The sequence below is a fragment of the Leucoraja erinacea genome, chromosome 8 (assembly GCF_028641065.1).
Source record: "Leucoraja erinacea ecotype New England chromosome 8, Leri_hhj_1, whole genome shotgun sequence".
Taxonomy (NCBI): Eukaryota; Metazoa; Chordata; class Chondrichthyes; order Rajiformes; family Rajidae; genus Leucoraja; species Leucoraja erinaceus.
Window position 1 is genome coordinate 43,221,956 of NC_073384.1, and position 20,109 is coordinate 43,242,064.

The 20,109-nt window shown below is 39.3% G+C and overlaps 1 protein-coding gene across 1 annotated transcript in view; it reads left to right on the top strand.

Annotated features, from left to right (window-relative positions):
* Positions 1 to 20,109, top strand: part of LOC129699623 (apoptosis-stimulating of p53 protein 2-like) — a 68,047-nt gene that overhangs the window by 32,891 nt on the left and 15,047 nt on the right. Inside the window, exons 5-13 of the mRNA XM_055639586.1 lie at positions 1,498 to 1,599; positions 1,826 to 1,997; positions 4,599 to 4,780; positions 5,788 to 5,952; positions 7,844 to 8,072; positions 10,165 to 10,329; positions 13,143 to 13,294; positions 15,649 to 16,093; positions 19,220 to 20,013. Coding sequence (XP_055495561.1) covers positions 1,498 to 1,599; positions 1,826 to 1,997; positions 4,599 to 4,780; positions 5,788 to 5,952; positions 7,844 to 8,072; positions 10,165 to 10,329; positions 13,143 to 13,294; positions 15,649 to 16,093; positions 19,220 to 20,013 — 2,406 coding nt within the window. The remainder of the gene's footprint in view (positions 1 to 1,497; positions 1,600 to 1,825; positions 1,998 to 4,598; positions 4,781 to 5,787; positions 5,953 to 7,843; positions 8,073 to 10,164; positions 10,330 to 13,142; positions 13,295 to 15,648; positions 16,094 to 19,219; positions 20,014 to 20,109) is intronic.

Below are 20,109 nucleotides of genomic sequence, written 5' to 3' on the forward strand. Positions count from 1 at the left end.
CGATGTATTCATCCATCTGTTGTTGTAATCTGCCAGCTAGCATAGCTACAGCATGTTTGTTGTAGAAGTATTTGTTCTGTCAGTGTTCCACATTCTTCTAAAACACCTTATTATCCATTTTATGTTTTATTGTCGCAAACCACTGTGTATTCAGTGCCACAAGCTAACATATTCCCTTTTTGGCTTGGGTTTTATTTTGAAACCAAAATGTTTCACAAGCTCTTGCTACCTATGTTCTCTGCACTCCTATCTTTATTATGAGCATTTATTATCTCTTTAAAATGTGTCAATGCTTGGCCCTGTCAGTAGCCACATGCATAAGCTTGATCATGTATAACCATGAAAGAAAGCAAAAGTCATACCGGCCTCAGCAGACCCAGCTAAGATGCTGGTTTGCTGCATCAAAGTCCATATTTCTGGTCCAGGACTCTGTATCCAAACTGCAAAAGTGAGAACTGAAGTAAAGAGGGAAGGACGAAGAGGAAATGTTTGTCGTAGGGTGAGATCAAATGCAGACGGATGTGATGAGTGTAGGAAGGGCATCTTGGTTGGCATGGGCATGTTGGGCTGAAGGGCATGTTTCCATGCTGTTTGACTTTGACTCTAATTGCTCAATTTAATATTCAACTAAAGAGTAACTTGATACTTGAGACACAGGAGACAGCAGATACTAGAATCTTGAGTGGTGGAGCAAATCAGTGGGACAGGCAACATCCATCGAGGGAAACGGACAGATGAGCTATTTCCTACCAAAAACATCGCTTGTCTATGTAATTCAACAAATGATGACAGACCTGCTGCATTCCTCCACCTTGTTCTTTGCTCAAGATCTGGATGCTGTTTTGGTTAGATACTTGTTTGTGTCCAATCCAGTCAAGGAAAATACTTTACATGAATACAATCAAGCTGTCCACAGTCAAGGGAACAGCATTTAGTGCACAGATACAAAAACAAAGTCCGATTAAGGATAGTTCAAAAGATTCTAGTGAGGTAGATGGGAGGTCAGGTTGATGAGAGAATGATTCAGTTGCCTGACAACAGCTGGAAAAATAAATGTTCTTCAATCTGGAGGTATTTGTTTTCAACCTTCTGTATCTCCTGCTGATGGGTGTTTCCAAACCAGGCTGTGATGCATCCCAGTAAGACGCTCTGTGTGGCACATCTCTAGAAGTCGGTGAAGGTTTTTGGGGACAATCCAAACTTCCTAAGCTTTCTAAGGAAGTCAAGGCATTGTTATGCTTTCCTGTTCATAACATCAAGGTCCAGATCAAATTGCTGGTGATATTTATTCCTAGGGACTTGAAGCTGGCAACCAACTCTTTTTCAATGCCATCAATGTTCACAGGGGTATGTAAACTTTCTGAAGTCAATCATTAACTCCCTTGTCTTGCTAACATTTACAGAGAGGTTGTTGTCTTGGCACCAAATTGCTAGGTTTCCGCTGAAGAAATTGGAAGCAGTTGATTTTGAGCGCAATGTTTCTCAATTTGTTTTCAGGTTAGTGGGCCACGCATGGATATGACACTTGCTGAACTGCAGGAAATGGCAACTCGGCAACAGCAGCAGATTGATTCCCAACAGAAACTGTTGGCAACAAAGGTACACATCTGTAGACTTATTTTTTTGAAGCTTTTTGAGACTGATTCTCCCCTAAAGTCGGGTATAGTTCTACTGCGGCTTGGTACCATGTGGTAACATACCCATCTTGAAGGTGAAAATAAACTACTTAATGGAGGATGCGACACCAATCTCGCACAATATGTGTTTCATGCCGATGAACTTCATAAATTGTATATTTACATTGTCTTTTTATATAAACACTTAGGAGCAGCATCTGAGGTACCTGAAGCAGCAAGACCATCGAGATCAACAGTTAGCAGAACAGGAGAAACTACAAAAGCTTCGTGAGATTGCAGAAAGTCAAGAAGCCAAATTGAAGAATGTACGGGCACTGAAGGGACAAGTGGAACAAAACCGACTAAGCAACGGGAAGCTGGGTGAGTTATAAATGTTCAAAGGCACTACTGGAGGGATTTGCAGTCAAGGACGTGAACTTTTAAATTAAAGTGTTTTTTTGATCATGTTTGTCAGTGAGCATAGACATCATGGCGTAATGGAACTTGTGGGATAGAGGACTTTTGGTTAACATTCCAAAAGGATTAAATAAAGTTTATTGAAAAATAATTTTTAAAAATCTGTTTATTAAATTTTGAGTTAACCATGGGAGCGAGGAAGACTGGGTCTGGAATGTATTGGAATAGTCAAATCTGCAATGGATAATGGGTATGAAAGCATTTCAACAGCTCATCTCATTTTATCTCATGAGACAACACATAGAATCTGGTGATGTTACAAAGGTCTTAGTCTGAAGAAGGGTTTCGGCCCGAAACGTTGCCTATTTCCTTCGCTCCATAGATGCTGCTGCACCCGCTGAGTTTCTCCAGCTTTTTTGTGTACCTTCTTAATGAGATCAGTTTGTTATCCACGTGATTCAAATGCAACAAAGCTCAGCCTGGATCACATATGATATTGTGATAGTGAAAATGGTGTTTCACTTTCACACAGTTCTCAGGCAAAATGATATGGAGTAAATGATTTGGGGGCAAGGGTTGTGATAATGATGAAAACCAATGCACAAATCTTGCCAATGTTTCTGCTCACCGATCCTGGTTGACAAATTGAACATGATTTAGAAATAAGAAGATAGAAGTGATGAGATGAAGCTGGATGTGGAGAGGAGATAAATACAGGGCCAAAGTAATGGATAGCATATGCACACTGGAAATAAGGGATCAAAAATAGGCTTTTGGTGATACCAGAGATAATAGCAATTGGAAGAGAGGCTGCAACTGAGCATGCTCAAACATTTGATCGATAAAGGTAAAGCTATATTGGTTTGATTTCATACAGCAGTCGACTTCTCAATTTCTTTTCCTCCATCTTATTTCTTGCAAACCCACCTCTACCAAGCTTATGGTCATCTGGTCTAATATCTCCTTGTGTGAACCACAATACCTCCTTAAGTATCTGTGCTGAATTTTGCCTAGTTAATGTGCCATTTAAATGCAAGTTGTTGTTGATGAGAATGATGTTAAATTTCCTTCCCTTCAAAATTGAGAATATCAAATTTTGGGCTCTAAATTAAGTGACTTCAAATTAAGTGTAAATTTAGAAATTTGCAAAATAAATACTCTGTTCAGTTGCGACTCACCCACAGATGCTGCTCAACCTGTTGAGTTTCTCCAGCAGGGTTTATGTTGCTTCATATTCTTTTGAGATGGGTTTCTCACTGAATTTCCATCTGTTTCCAAGGCAACCATTTTATCTGTTGAAAATTGCAAAGTTATACCCTAATTGGTGTTCAACCCTACACCATGCCTTCATCAATTTACTGGAATTTATTTTACTAATTAACCTAAAACTTAAAAAAAATGCCTGGGTCTCACATTGCTCATATTTTCTTATGATGCAAAAGAGGACATTTGACCTAATCAAGTCTATGGTGATGCTTGTAATCCTATTAATGTGTTGGAGGTGGTCCTTCAAAGATTCAGTAGATTCATAATGGGATTGGTCTATTGAGTGGTTTTGAATGGTTTAACCTTGTCCTCTCTGGGAAAGAATGGGAGGTGATCCGATTTGGTTTTGTGCTAAACTGACAGGAATTGACTAAGTAAGTAATTTTATTGGCCAAGTATTCACATACAAGGAATTTGCCTTGGTGCTCCGCCCACAAGTAACAACATGACATACAGTGACAGTTATGAATGACTCAGAAAACGCTAAACATTAATAATAATAGGGTTTTCACAGACGACACAAATGAACAAACACACAAAACAGCAAGGAGCAGTACACCGTGGCCGCCATCGTCGGCAGCAGCAGCAGCTACACTTAAAGCAGCTACACAAAGCAAATTGACGGAACAAATTTGTTTTGTTTAGTTGAACAATCTAGAGCTAAGGGTTCGTAATCTCAGCATAAGGTGTTAAAATATAAGATTTAGATTCATTCAATAGTTTGGTGAATCTTTGGAATTCTATATCCTTGAGGGCATTGTTGAGTTGTCAATGTGTGTAATTGTTTAAACTGGAAGATTTTTGGACTTTAAAGGCATTGTGGAAAGTAGGGATTGGATGTGAATGGTGACATAGCCTCTCATGCACCTGCTTCTCTTTTAGTTCTGTTTATTTTCAATTTTTCCTTCCCCAATTTTTTGGCATTTACACTCTTTTATCACTTCCCTTTTAGGAAGTTCATATTTAATCTGTTGCCATAATTTATTAAAATGAGGATTGCAGCATGGTTTACTAAAGTTACAAAGCTTTGTGACCATCTATAAAGTATTTACACATTCAACCTTTAATGTCATGCTTCATTATGACCTCATCAAGATGGGCACGTTTAACTTTGATTGTTTGGACAGTGAAGATTATTTCTGAGCCAATTGGCTATCAGTATTCAAATAAGTTATATGTGCAAGCATTACTCATTTAGCATTATTAACATTTTGGGAGAAAGATGATGCAAGTTTTGTTATTTTAATCTGAAAAATGATAAGTTCTGGTGCTACCTACTTGGGATTTTTATTGTTTCAGTTGAGGAGATTGAACAGATGAACAGTCTTTTCCAACAGAAGCAGAGAGAGTTGGTAATTGCTATTGCAAAGGTGGAGGAGCTAACCAGGCAACTGGATATGTTGAAAAGTGGAAAGATTGATGGTTACCATGACAACCAATCTGCTGTAGCTGAACTTGATAGACTCTACAAAGAATTGCAGGTAATGGATTATATATGAAAAGTACATTATTTAACATTTGACTGTATAGAGTAAGGATTGTTGAACAATTGGTATCAACTTCAAGTTTACCTGTTGACCTTTTATCTGGATATTTCCTAAGTCAATCATTCTTTTCCAACTAAATCTTGCCTTATAGTTTTTAAGGGCCAATCTCTGGGATGTTTAATTTATAGTTTAGTTTCGAGATACAACGCAGAAACGGGTTCTGCAGCCCACCAAGTCTGCACTGACCAGTGAACCTCGCGCAATCCTACACACACGAAGGGCAATTTACATTTATACCAAACCAATTAACTTACAAAACTGCACGTCTTTGGAGTGTGGGAGGAAACCAAAGATCTCGGAAAAACCCCACAGGGTCACTAGGAGAATGTATAAACTTCGTATAGACAGCACCTTAGCTGGTGTCTTTGCGTGCTTAGTCTATTTATTTACTCTTTTTCCCATTTTGCCTCATCCCTGTATGAATGAGCAGAGGTTTGTGGCATTTATCGCAAGGCTAGCATCCCATCTGGTACAGCTGGTTTTGAAATTGGGATTTAGTGATACAAACGCCCAACTCCCAGCTACCCTTAAATTGATACTGGGGAAAATGTTTTCTCCCTCTTCTCTGTAGGCAGCTAACAAAAGGCCAGCACTGTCTTACCTATCCCTACCCCTAGCCTGTTTGATTTCTTCTAACATTGCATCATTTATCACCCATTTATCTTTATCCCCGCTCAACCTGAATGCTGCTTTTGGTCTGGACATTCCATAAGTAGTGCTGCATGGAATCAACTAATTTGTTAATATACTTAAAAGTTAGAGAGTAAAATGATTTCAAAAAAAGGACAGCAAATCTGATATTCTATCTTTTTCATTGCAACAACCAATGTATTTTAATTTACTTTTGTAGTTTGTTGAAAAAATAAATCCGAGTTCTTCATAATTCCAAACTTCGGTATTCAAACAAATAAAGGATTTTTTTTTGTTGTTTCATAAATTAGTTACGGAATAAATTAAACCAGGAGCAGAATGCAAAGCTTCAGCATCAAAGGGAGACCCTAAACAAGCGCAACTCTGAGGTTTCGTCAATGGACAGGCGTATTGGGGATCTGCGGGACCGTCTGTGGAAAAAGAAGGCTGCCTTACAACAAAAGGAGAATGTGCCGGTTGGTTTTGGCCTACCCATTAGCAATAAGATATTTGCCATGTATCAATTGAATACACCTCACTGCCTAGTTTGCATTGTAGTCTTCTGCTAGTCTAGCTATCCTCTAAATGTGCCTCTGGCCATGCTATTCCAGCACAGTTATACAACAGGCATCCAACGGATAATGTGGATGTTTGCCCAGTGGATGTTGCATCCTGTTCAGAAGATGCAAATCAAATCCATTCCGACTAATTACAGCCCAATCATCACAAAAGTGGAAGTTGTCATAGACGATAACTTGATTTGGACCTTGCTCCTCAATAACTTGTTCACTGATGTTCAGCTTTGATTTTACCAGGATCGCTTTGCTTCAGTACTGATCGTAGCCTCAGTCCAAGCTCAGACCAAAGAGCTTGATTTCAGACATGACATTGGCTGTCTTTGACATCATGGCAGCATTTGTCTGAAATGTAGCTTTGATGCATCCGGCTATAACTGGAATGTTTTCCCTTGATAACCACTAACCAGTCAGTGTTGGAGTAGTTCATTGAACAAAAGAAAACAGTTGACGTTGGTGGAAGTCAATGATCCCAGCCCCACACATTGAATTTAGAGCAGTTAAGCATAGTAACAGGCTCTACAGCCTACAATTTCTGTGCTGACCATGATGCCAATCTAATCTAATCTCCTTTCTGTTTACACAAGGCCCATATCCTGTTCCCTGCCTGTTCATGTCTATGTATAAATGCTTCTTAAAGATTTCTGTCATGTTTAATTCTACCTCTTCCCCAGGCACCACTTTCCAGGTGCCTACCATGCTCTATTAATTTAAAAATGTTTGCCCTGCAATCTTCTTTAAGCTTTACCCCTCTCTCTAGCAGTTGACATTTCTATCCTGTGATAAAGATTATGTCCATCTGCACTGACTGTGGCTCTTAGAATTGTATATACTTCTATCAGGTAGAAGTATGTACATTCTCACCTTCCCATCGACCAACCTATCCAAACTTTCCCCGTAACCCAAATCTTCTAATCCAAACACCAATCTGGTGAACAACTTCTGCACCCACTCCAAAGCCTCCAAAACCTTACTGGAATATGGCAAGCAGAGTTCATGCAATTTATTTCAGATGTGCCCTAACCAAAGTTTTTTATACAACTACAATGTGGCTTCCCGACTTTTACACTCATATCCCCACCAAACTAAGGCATGCACACTGTACACACCTGCCACAATCTCTGAAGGAATCCCTCAGGGCATTGCTCTACTCTGAGCATTTCCAACAGCCTTTTCATATTGTGTTGCGATCGCTCTCTCTCTCTCTCTCTCTCTCTCTCTCTTGCTCTCTCTGCCTCTCTCTCTCTCTCTCTCTGCTCTCTCCCGCTCCCTCTCTCCAGTCATAAGCTATTACAAGACAGGTAAGATTTTTACTACAAAACTGCATAGCAAGCGAGAGTCTAACAGCCTTTCCTTCCTTCGTCATAACTAAGTCTAAATCCTGGGACCGTATACAACTGCACTGTGGGAGTAGAGTTATCGGAAAGATTGCCATGACTTTCTCAAGGGCAGTGTGAAATATTTGCATATTTTCCATTCATTTTTCCTGAGTACCGTCTATTTTTCTCATTCCCTTTTCCCCTGTCTCTCAGTCTGAAGAAGGGTCTCGACCCGAAACATCACCTATCCTTTTCTCCAGAGATGCTGCCTGATCTGCTGAGTTACTCGAGCTTCATGTGTCTGCCATGCTTTTGACCGAGATGATTGCTGCTACAATTTTGAAAGATTGACTTGTTGCTTGACAAAATACACATTACAAAATGAGATTTTGGTGTGGCTGAGCAAAATAATGATTAATTTAGTTTATTAATTAAGCAATAAATGTGTTGATTGACTGCATTTGTGTGGGTAGGTTTCGTCTGACAAGACTATTCCACAACAAGCTGTGTCTTCTGCAACCAGCCGTGTGGCTGCGGTTGGACCCTATATCCAGTCATCCACCTTGCCCCGTGCCCCACAAAAACTTGAGCTCCTTGTAAAGCCAGCCTTTCCTAATGGATCGTCTACTCTACCCACTGTGCAAGCACATTCTGCATCGGTAAACGCCCAGACTCACATGAAATCAGTGAAATCTCCTATTGGTAAGCAACTGCAACTTTTTCTCTCTCTTCCTATGCTGGTGGTTGATTTTTTTTTTTTTTCAATGTCTGAAACAAAAATTGAAGTAAACAATAGAAACCATTATAAAAAGTAAAACCCAAGATGCTTCCCATCAGCTGCCAGCAATGAGGGATAGACTTGGCTATCCCTCAGTACAGTAATATCGTTCTTGATGTTGCTGTACTGAGGGATAGCCAAGTCTATCTTTCTTGGCTAACAATCTAACCTTCGGCCTCCAAGATGCAGGTCAATTTTCGGGCCTTATTTTAGGGTAAGAAAATAGTGTCTTCATTGCTGGGAAATATGGTACTTCTTTTATCGATCATCTCAGGCCTGTTTCCATTTCCCTTTCTGGAATAGAACTTGGTTTTATGCGATTAAAGAAGAATGTCTTACTGAATTAGACTATTCCACTATATACATTTGGAGAACAGGCACAGTGGTGCAGCTGCTTGAGCTGCTGCCTTACAATGCCAGAATCCCAGGTTAGAACCTGATCTTGGTGCTGTCTGCCTGGAGTTTGCATGTTCTCCTTGTGACCGCATGGGTTTCTTCTGGGTGCTCCTGTTCCCTTCCATATCCTGAAGACTGGTGGGTTCGGAGGTTAATTGGCCTCTGTAAATTGTGCCTAATGTTTAAGTAGGGGATGTGAAAGTGGAATAACATAGAACTCTGTAAATAGTTGATCAAAACATTAAAGTGATGGCAAATATCTTTGGATCACAATTTCATCTAATGAGTAATGTGGGCAGAGAAAATATGTCAGGAAAAAAGATTGAGCTTTTTGTTGAGATAGATATTGCTGTAAAGAGTCGACTGTCATCTGTCATTACAGTTTATGGGATTTTATCTCTATCTAGTCAGCTGGGTTCGGGACTCTTCATCATAACTTCAATGAAGAAAGCTATTCAAATTTAGTTTAAAGTAAGACTGTATTCTTTAATCGCATAAAATTAAGTGCTATTTGACGTATTAGGTTACTCTAAGTTAAATAGTGAATCAGCATTACTCAGGGTTGTTTGCCAATTATTTTGTTTCCTGCAAATTACTTTTTTTATTGCACCTCTACATAATTTGCCAACCTGGTTTAAGCTCCCATCGTTACCGAGGATGGATTTATTATTAATACATCAGAAAGTTTTTTAATGTTCTTTCCCCCCTTTTTTTTAAACCTGCATAAATCTATGAGGTAAAATGGTGAGAATATATAAAAATGGATCTGGAATGTAAAGTATTATTAGAGTTGTCTCTTTGCATTCTATATGAGCGCCTATGACCTGATCAGCAACATATTTAGAAGCTGTGCTACCAATTACAAATAACTTTATAAGGGTGTTACAAAATTTTGTATCAGTGGGTAGTCAGCATTGGTAGTCAGACTTTGCTGAAATCCTCCAATAGGCATTAATTTCCCAGCCACAATACTGGGTAATTGTTTGGAAAGGCGTGGGGGAGGGGTGGTTCGAGTATGAATATAAAAAGATTATTGTGTACTTGAATGTTCTAAAGGTCATTAATTCCCTTCATTCCTTCAGGAATTAGCAGTACAGTGATGCAAAGTAAAAGTAAGGTTTAACTTATTTTGAAATGTAGACTCTAATTCCTCAATCTGGACTGCAAAACACTTTGTAGGGTACTTGGTTTATGTAGAAGTGGCTGGTTTTGTCTAAGTTCTGGTAAGCTGATCACATTTTTCCCTTTAAATGTAAAAAATACTGAATATTTTTTTGTTTGTCAAATTTTGTTTTCCCGGGCTTCACAACTCGGACACCATCTTAGACCAAAGGCAGCAGATTACTTACTCCAAACTATCTGTAAATTAAAAAGCCATTCATAGTTACCGCGTATTTAATTATTTTGCATGTTCACAATGAGAAGCTTTCATGAACTATTAAAAAGTGCAATTACTGGTGCAGTAGTTGTGAATTGCAAATTAACTGGGCATGGGGTGGCCAACAGAAGATATTATTGTCCTTTTCTGAGGTTACAACCACCCAAAATTCCATTGAATCGCAGCAACATTGACAACTTCATTCTCAAAACATTATAGCCATTACTTTTTCTTGTTCTTAGCTGGCATTGCAACTCAGGCGCATTTGCACACACCGTCTCAGTCTGGAACCGAAAGGAATGAATTGAGTTTTGGTGGTTCTGTTCTTCCGCCTTCAACAACAGTTTCCTTGAATATTAGTGCTTCAAACCTGGCCAGAGGAGCAGCAGTACCTACTGCAGGTCAAGGTAACATCTATTTCCTCCTTTCACTTTTTGATTTGCTGACAGTGTGTTATATTCCATTCTTTGTGCAATCAGGTAGGTGTTCATTCATTATTTTAGAATCATCACTGTTCACTCTTGTTTCATTAACAAGGCTGAAAAAATTTAGGTTGAGAGGCACATTGGTGTGAAATTGAATTCCCCCCCCCCCCCCGGTTTATTCACGATTTTTCTTGATCCGGTCATTGTGGACGAGGGCCGCATTTATTAGCTATCCATGGTCGTTATTGAGAAGGTTACCACCTTGAACCACTGATGTTCTGGTGAATGTATGCTGTTGGGTAGACTTCAGCTCAAGTGGGTCACTTTATGCCGGATGGTGTCAATCTAATTTAGTGGTCTTGGAGCTGCATGCATTCAGATAGGTGGTGTATTTGATCTTGCTCTTCTTGTGTCTTGTTGATGGCATAAATGCTTTGGCCTGTCATTTACTGCAGGATACCCAGCAGGCCTCTGATTTGTTCTTGCTGCCACAGTAGGTATGTGGTTGGACCAGTTGCGTTTGTGGTCATTGGTGACTTTCCATCCCCCTTCCAGGATATTGATGGATTTTTTTCAGGTTGCCTTCATTTAAAATATACATAACAGTCAAATCAAATTGCTACAAAGTGCTGGAATAACTCAGCAGGTCAGGCAGCTTCCCTGGAGAACATGGATAGGTAACATTTCGGATTCCGAGTTCACAAGTGTGGGAGATGCAGTTGTCGTAACTGTAGATGGCATACACTGCATCCTTTTACATTGGTAATGGAAATAATTAAAGTTTAGTGCTGGATGTGAGGTGGACCAAGCGCGACAGGGGTTATGGGGAGAAGGTAGGAGAGTGGGGTTGAGATGGGAAGATAGATCAGCCAATATTGAATGGCGGAGTAGACTTGACAGACCGAATGGCCTAATTAGGTTACTATCATTTATGAACTTATGAGTCTTGGATGACGTTAATCTCCTTCATAGTTGACGTTGCACTCATCCAGTCACGTGGAAGGTATTCCACCGTATTTCTGTGACTTGCAGATGATAATAATGCTTAATGGTACAGAGGTTGACTTTCTTGCGGTAGGATATCCAGCCTTTGACTTGTTGTTGCTGATGTGGCTGATCCAGCTGGATTTCTTATTAGCTCTGTGTGTATATTTTATGGAAACTGGCTGAAAAATACATTCAGTCTTAAGAAATAGAAGCATAGTGTACAAGAATAAGGATGTCATGATCAACTTTTATAAAATACTGGTTAGGCCAGGCTGGACAATTGCCCAGTTTAGGAAGCCACGTCTGAAAAAAGATGTGAACATTTCATAGAGGGTGCAGCAGAGATTTACTAAAGTGATTCTATGGATGCAGGGTTCAGTTGTATAGATAGATTGGTGAAGGTGGGTGTTTTTTTGGAACAGAGATTTGGAAAGAGATTAGTTGGAGGTATATAAAATCATAAACGGTATGAGCAGAATGCACAGTGAGAAAGTGTTCACATTGACAGGGGGAGTAGTGAAGAACTAGGTGAGTGGCAAAAGAATTGAAACAAATGTGCAGAATATTTTTTTGCAATGATTAGAGCAATAATGGAGGCAAAATCAAATGTAGAATTTAAATAGGAACTGGATTTTATCTGGATTTGGAAGAAGGGTTTCGGCCCGAAACGTTGCCTATTTCCTTCGCTCCATAGATGCTGCTGCACCCGCTGAGTTTCTCCAGCTTTTTTGTGTGTAACCTTCGATTCTCCAGCATCTGCAGTTCCCTCTTAAACACTGGATTTTATCTGCAGGCTTGAGGAAAGGGAGCAGGGGAGGAGAATGTGGATTGTGTGCAGGTACAGATTAGTTTAACATGGACATCATGAGCAGAAAGGCCTGTTTTCGCTCTGTTCTGTTCAGTGCCTCACAGATTTGCCTCAATTCCAATTCCATGGCGCAATGGCCTCCTGAGTGGTAATTGTTCTGCGATGGGTAAAATAAGCAATCATTTTGTTGATGTGTAGTGATGAATTTTAGGAGATTTCATTGAAGGTTAAGCTTAAGTGATTGAACCTATAGTACAATAAAGATTCTGTAACCAAAATCAATCAAGCATGCACCCTGTGTCTAGATCAATCACGCCTACACCCTTGTGCCTGTGAAGGAACTGCAGATGCTGGTTTAAATCGAAGATTTAATGCTGGAGTAACTCTTGCACAATGCTGGAGTAACTCTTTTTAGGGGTAACATGAGGGGGAACTTCTTTACTCAGAGAGTGGTAGCTGTGTGGAATGAGCTTCCAGTGAAGGTGGTGGAGGCAGGTTCGTTTTTATCATTTAAAAATAAATTGGATAGTTATATGGATGGGAAGGGAATGGAGGGTTATGGTCTGAGCGCAGGTATATGGGACTAGGGAGATTATGTGTTCGGCACGGACTAGAAGGGTCGAGATGGCCTGTTTCCGTGCTGTAATTGTTATATGGTTATATGGTTTAACTCAGCGGGACAGGCAGCATCACTGGAGAGAAGGAATGGTCTCGACCTGAAACGTCACCCATTCCTTCTCTCCAGAGATGCTGCCTGTCCCGCTGAGTTACTCCAGCATTTTGTGTCCACCATTGTGTCTAGATTGCTTTGCTGATTAGGTGTAATGCAGAACCTTTCAAATCTTAGTTATCAACTTCAATGCTCGTGATAGAAAGATAAATTGGGTTTAAAACACATAAGTCTTCAAATAGTTATTGCATCCACTGGTATTTGTTTGTTTGACATCAAACTTTGCTGAGATAAATAGATGAGTTAAAAAAAGAAAATTCCATTTAACAGTTGGTGACGGTGACGTTGTGATGAGAGACAAGAATGATAAGAGAGTGCGTTGTTTCTCCATGTTTGAATCCATGGATCCATCTGCAGTAATTCCATCATCTGGAATACTAAGAAAAAACCAGAGCAGTGAGGACCTTCTGCAGGAAATTCAGGTACAAAAGCAAAAATCAGTACATTCCATCTCATGGCAAGAGTATTTTGTAACATCTATAAACCTCTTCCTGAAGTACAAAATGTAACACAAATGAAAGAACTTGTTAAAGCTTTAAAAAATGAAGAGACAAAATTGCACCAATAGAGTTGAACCCTAAAATAGATAAATTCCAAAATCTTCACAAGTTATAAAACACCTTAATAAAAATCAAAGATGTTAATATGCTTGAATTTGCATAACCAAATTCAGTATTTCCTTAAGATGGAGATTTTAAGTACATTTTCTTTTTACAGTCAAACTGAAATTGGGGCACATCTTTAAAAAAATTCCATCCAGGTGCAAAGTTGTACAAATTTACCTTTTCCATAAATATATTATATAATATTTTTTATTTTCCATAAGGCAAGGTCTCTTGAATGACTTTGCCAATATAAAGACAAGTAAACAGATGTTTTTTTATTCTATATGTAATTTATACTTCTCTGCCTCTCACTGATATAATGTAAAACAAAAATAAGCGAAGAACATTGCAAGCAATGTACAGAATCACAACATGCTTGAATGTAGTTAATAGACAAAAGCTGTTTTGGTTTGTGGATAGTTGAACGGTCAGGGTACATGTTTAAGATAATAGGATAATGATGCAGTGTGTTATGCAGAATGGTTATGATCAGAATTTTTTTGCATACACTGTCATGGTCATTTCAAATTTGTTCCCCTTTTGTACTGGATTTTTTAAAGATAATTCTTTTTGTCATAGTCATACAGCATGGACACAGGCTCTTCAACCTAACGCATGCATGAGTTAGGTTGAAGAGCCTAGAACCAAAATAATTATCTTTTTTAGATAACCTGGAGTAAGCACAAAACATGGTGAGCACAGAGCGTGAGCAGCCAGAGGTCCTGGTCCATATTGGTATCCAAGACACAGGTGGGAAAAGTGATGAAAGAATTTAGGGAGTAGGGTAATAGTAATAAAAGGACCTAGGGTTGTGATCTCGGGATTACCACATGTGCCATGTGCTGGTGAAACAAGGAAAGAAATATAGTGTAGTTGAATACTTGGCTAATGTATTAGCACCATGAAGGCAACTGACCATTCTGGAGATTTGTTTGCGGCCACATAAATAAATGTCCGTACCCCATGGGAGGTAATGATGTCGGAGAGCCCTACTGTGTTGTTCAACAGAGTCAGCTGTAGGGCCACTGTCCTGGCTGCTGCTATTATTTGCCCCTGAGGGGCTATCACCCAATCCAAAATTGTATGATTGATCAGTGGTGCAACTAGCCCCTCTCTTTCGCACTATAATTATTGTGGGGCTAAATAGTGCTGTTAATTAAAAATAATGCTGGGGGGAGGAGTGCAAATGGAGAAGACTCCAAGGCAACTAAAGGATCTGCTCCTAGCAACAAAATGATGAGAGTCAGAGAATGCTCATTGAAGGAAAATGGTGTCAGTGGAAGTATTCAGAATTAAGTAAAGTCGAGCAATGTGGAAATTTAAAGACATAACCAAAGGTTTTGAGAATTTGAGAGAATTAGCATGGGTGAGTATGGATGAGGATTGAAGATTAGCACTGTTTGATACTGATGTACTAAATTAGCATGTACGTAGGATGGAAGATTGAATTGCATCAAGGAATGTATTGGGATCTCCATATCTAGATGGCAAAGGCCTGTAAAAGGGTTCCATTAATGATGGGATCCTATGCCACTTTCTTGGCCAGAAGCAATTTACAGGTTTATGCTCCAAATGAATGAGTTAAGGTTTTTGTTTTTGTTTTTTTTTTATATTTTATTTTATTAGAAGTAAGCACAGTCATATGGCACCAAAGTGCCTAATATATATTTTCATAATACATTTTATGTACAACTTCTTTTTTTTTTTTTTGTTACATTGAAAAAAGATGAGAATAAGAAAAAGAGGTTAGATAGTAAAGGATAGAAAAATGTGAAATATATAGTGTGTGAAGAAAGAAAACGAGTAAATGAAGAAAGTTGAGAGAGAAAATAGTGAAAAGAAAAGGAGATCATTATTTATAGTCTTGACCAACCCTCATCCAGTCCTGAAACAGTTATTTTTTACAATTGTGTTGCACCATATGATTCCAAAAAAACGACGAATGGAGACCAACTCGTTATGAATTGGTCTGATTTACCTTGAGTTAAGGTTAAATAGGGCTCTCAAAACATTGGTCATCTGGATCAGCCCGAGTTGGTGACCATGCAGGAGATTGATTTGTGTGCAGGGACAGTGGCCAATTGTGAAGAACAAGATGGTGTTTAAATTAGAAATTATAACTAGAGTTCTATTTTTATTTAATACAATTTTATTTCAATCTCAACTTTCAGATTGGTAATAAGAATGTGGTTAAAGTACCACCCCCTGTCCCTACCAAACCCAAGCAGATCTCCTTGCCTTTTTTTGGACCATCTGGCTTAGCTAATGCAGCAGAGATCAAGACTGAATACAACCCACAGAAGTTACCTGGGTCTCTCGGCAATGTAGCCAATAAATTGAAGCCAACCCAAACTGCCGGACCCCAGCAAATGCAACATTGTGCTGCAAATGCACAAGTTCAGCCATGTCCTGAGCCACCTCCTGCAGCCACCGTTAGGCCTTTCACCCCACAACCATCTAAAGAAACTCCTTCCCAATCCCTGAGAAAACCAGAGACAGTGGCTGCGAGTTCTATCTATACAATGTACACCCAGCAACAAGCACCAGGCAAAAACTTCCAGCAGGCTGTTCAGAGTGCCCTGACCAAAGTGCAAGCACGGCCGCAGTTCACAAGTGGTAAGTAATATTCATTGTGAACTTTTCACTGCTTTGTTGAATTTGTGAATTTTATTGTTTACTCTTCCCATTTGAATTGGTTGAGTAATTTATTGTGTTCAAATAAATAATCTTGCACTTTCCCTACCAGAGTTGTTTAATTTAAAAATACATTAAATTTGGAGATGAAATGTAAGAAATGGCACCCAGAGAATGTTATTCAGAATGCAAATGCAGAGGAAACTGTTCTGAACATATTTTCAATTCTTCAGGTTCTGGGACATAGTGTCACCCAGGATTGTGGCCACGTTTTCAAAGACCTCTAGAGATCTTCAGTTAAACTTGTGCCCTTGACATCTCATCATACATGACTTCCTAGTTAATTGTCACCACGGTGCATTTTCCATTCTTTTTTCTTTGGCCTCCCTGCACCACAGGATGGCGGGAGTTACATATGATGAAAGAATGAATCGACTGGGCTTATATTCACTGGAATTTACAAGGATGAGAGGTTATCTAATTGAAACAGAAAATTCTTAAGGGATTGGACAGGATAGATGCAGGAAAAATGTTCCCGATGTTGGGAGAGTCCAGATCCAGGGGTCACAGTTTAAGAACAAGTGGTTGGCCATTTAGGACTGAGATGATATTAAAACCTTTTGACTCCGAGAGTTGTGAATGTGTGAAATTCTGTGCCACAGAAGGCAGTGGAGACCAATTCATTGGATATATTGAAGAGAGAGTTAGATATAGCTCTTAGGGCTAACAGAATCAAGGGATATGGGGAGAAAGCAGGAATGGGGTACTGACTTTGGATGATCAGCCATGATCATATTGAATGGTGGTGATGGCTCGATGGGCTTAATGGTCTACTCCTGCACTTATTTTCTATGTTTCTACCACATGAAATGGTCATTCCAATCCATGGTATAATGCTCTGAGAACTGTCCTCAAAAATGCCTTCAAATCACCTTGCAGGCATATTGTTATGGTGGTCACCGTTTTCATTGCCACTGCTTTCTTTGTTTTCTCATGACTAACTCTGTCCAGCCAAATTACATATTTGGATTGAGTCAAATTTCCTTTACCGAGTAGAAAGGTTATTCTTTTGGTTTTGGCTATAAACTCTGTAAACAATTATTTAACTGCTTTTCCTGGTTGCTTCAATTGACCAGAAGCTGACTATTTAAAACAAATGTTGCTGATTTCTCATCCACTTATCTTATATTCTATATTGCACAAAACTGCATTATTACTTGCGTCATTTCTGTCTTCACTGAAACAGGATGTTGTCTGTCACCAAAGCAATCCTTCCATGTCCTTGCTTTGCTCAACTCAATCTTTCCCATCCTTGTATATCCTTTCACTTTCTTTACAACATCTGTGGATGAATGTCAAAGACTCCGGCTTACAAATGCTAAGCATCATCAATATTAGATAAAATAATAAAAGTAACAATAATGGATTTGCCAAACTTGGTCCTTCCAGCTTTACTGTGAATTTACTGTGAGCTATAGACTTTGATTTGTGTTTTTTTTTACATCATAAGTGTAATATGAAAGAGTTGGTGTCTGTTGGATAAAATTGGATTATTTTGCACTGCTGCTGTTCAATTAATTTGCCATATTTACCACAAGGTTTTTTTGCAAAAGCTTTGTAGTTATATTAAATGTATATTTAACTGCCAATAACTCTGAAGCAATATGTATTCTGTGAGAAACCTAGACCATATTTTAAGTCAAGTTTAACATAAGTGTTATCTCCAAGCCAAAGTTAGCCGAAAAACTATGTGCGTTATGGAAAATATTGATAATTGGTTACATCAAAAAGACTAAGTGGCCAGTTTAAATTCTATATAATTTAATTTGTTACTTAAGAGAATTATAGAGAGACAAGGTGCAAAATTATTTGATTCACTTCAGGACGTTTTAAAAAATATGCTGAAACAAGGAATTGCAGGTGCTAATTTACAAAAGAAGACAAACTGCTGGAGTAACTCAACGGGTCAGGCAGCATCTATGGAGAACATGAATAGGTGAAGTTTTGGGTCAAGACCCTTCCTCAGACTGATTGTGGTGGGGAAGAAAGTTGGAAGAGAGGAGGGGTAGGACAAAGCTTTTTAAGTATTAGATACAGGTGAGGTGGGGGGGTGCTGATATGCAGATAGTTGGACAAATGCCAGAGATTAAAATAATTTCAATGATCATACCACTGGGTTGTACCCTACCCAAACTGAATATGAATCGCTGTTCCTTCAGTTTGCATGTTGCCTCACTTTGGCTATGGAGGAGGCCCAGATGGAAAGGCAGTATGAGAATGGGAAGAGTTAAAATGGTTAGCAACTAGGAGATCCAGTGTAAGTGTTTGGCAATGTAAAGGAGGTACACCGAGAACACATTTACTGCATGCTGTATCTACCGATCATTTGCCAGACTTTTTCCTGCCCCTCCTCTCTTCCAGAGGTAAGGGAAACGAGAGATATAGAGTGATATAACATAAATGAATGAAAAATATGCAAAAAAAGTCACAGTGATAAAGGAAACAGCCATTGTTAGCTGTGGGCGAGGTGAGAACTAGTTGCAACAAGACGCCTTTGAAGCTATGATGACGGGTGGGGGAGGGATGGAGAGAGAGAGGGGGGATGCAAGGGACATCATCAGGTAGGTCCAGGCAGACTGAGCGAAGGTGTTCAGCGAAACGAATTATTCCAATCTTGATTTTTTGCATTCATCCTAGGTCAGCATGGGGCAGTTTTCCTTGTATGTGCATTGTAGGATTTTAAAAATGAATCATGCTAGTTTAGGTGCTTGAGACAGGCTTATAGCATGTACAGTGTTTTGCAATAGTAAAATGACACTTTATTTCCACATTGATATAAAATTAGAATGTTCCAATTTAGCCTACATTAGCTTTTTAAAAAGTCAGGATGCTGATTTGGGTAAAAACTGAGAGAGCACACTGAGTAAGATGGAACAAATAAAGAAATAGAGGAAGATGCTGGTCATACTATTATTTCGCTAAAGAAATGTTATACCCAAGATATGAAGTAAGTCATAAGTCGTGTGAAATAATTATTGTACAATTATACTCTCAAGTTAACTTGAGCTGTGTCTGTTTCTGAAATTTGCATTGTATTATTATTTGCAGTATACGGTAAACCAGTGGTTCCCGGATCTTCACAGAGTTATGTAAGCAATCAATCTCAATCTGACCAGGATATTAATACTCTGCATTCAAAGAACCAGGAGAAACCTGATTGCCCTGAATCAGAGACTGATAACGTTGCATCTGAGACTGAACGCATTCCACGACCACTGAGCCCCACAAAGCTTCTTCCATTTATGTACAATCCGTATCGAAATCAGAGTGATGCTGATTTGGAGGCATTAAGGAAAAAACTGTCCAATGCACCAAGGCCACTGAAGAAGCGTAGCTCTATTACAGAACCAGAGGGTCCGAATGGCCCCAATATTCAAAAACTGCTATACCAGCGCACAACACTGGCTGCAATGGAAACGGCTAGTCCAATGCCATTCTATCAGCCTAAAAAACCTACTTCATCAGAAGAAAATACCATAAATGACAGCAGAGATGTCAATGCTAAGCTAGATGAGACCACAGCATCAACAGGTGAAACTCCAGATCTGTCAGAACCAGTTGTGAAAAAGGACACCAAAGCAGAAGGTGCTGAAGAAGTTGTGAGAGCATCTCCAGGTAGCTCGGTACCTGTGACAGAGGGCCAGTTAGCTGCTTCTACTCTCTTACCTTCTGTGGAAGAGCAACCGAGTCGGGAAAGCACACTATCGCCACAGGAATTAGCAGAAGAATATCCTCCTTACCCACCACCTCCTTATCCTGTTGTGGGTGATCATGAGACTGTGGGTGATGAAAGTTTTACTATGCGTCCACCTGAAATTACTGGACAGACTGTCTTACCACCTGTGAGTAATGTGTATTGCCGATATCTTATTGGAATATTAGTCATTAATCACTTCTGGGGCTATAAGAATGATTCCTGTTGGATTTGTAGTTCGTAT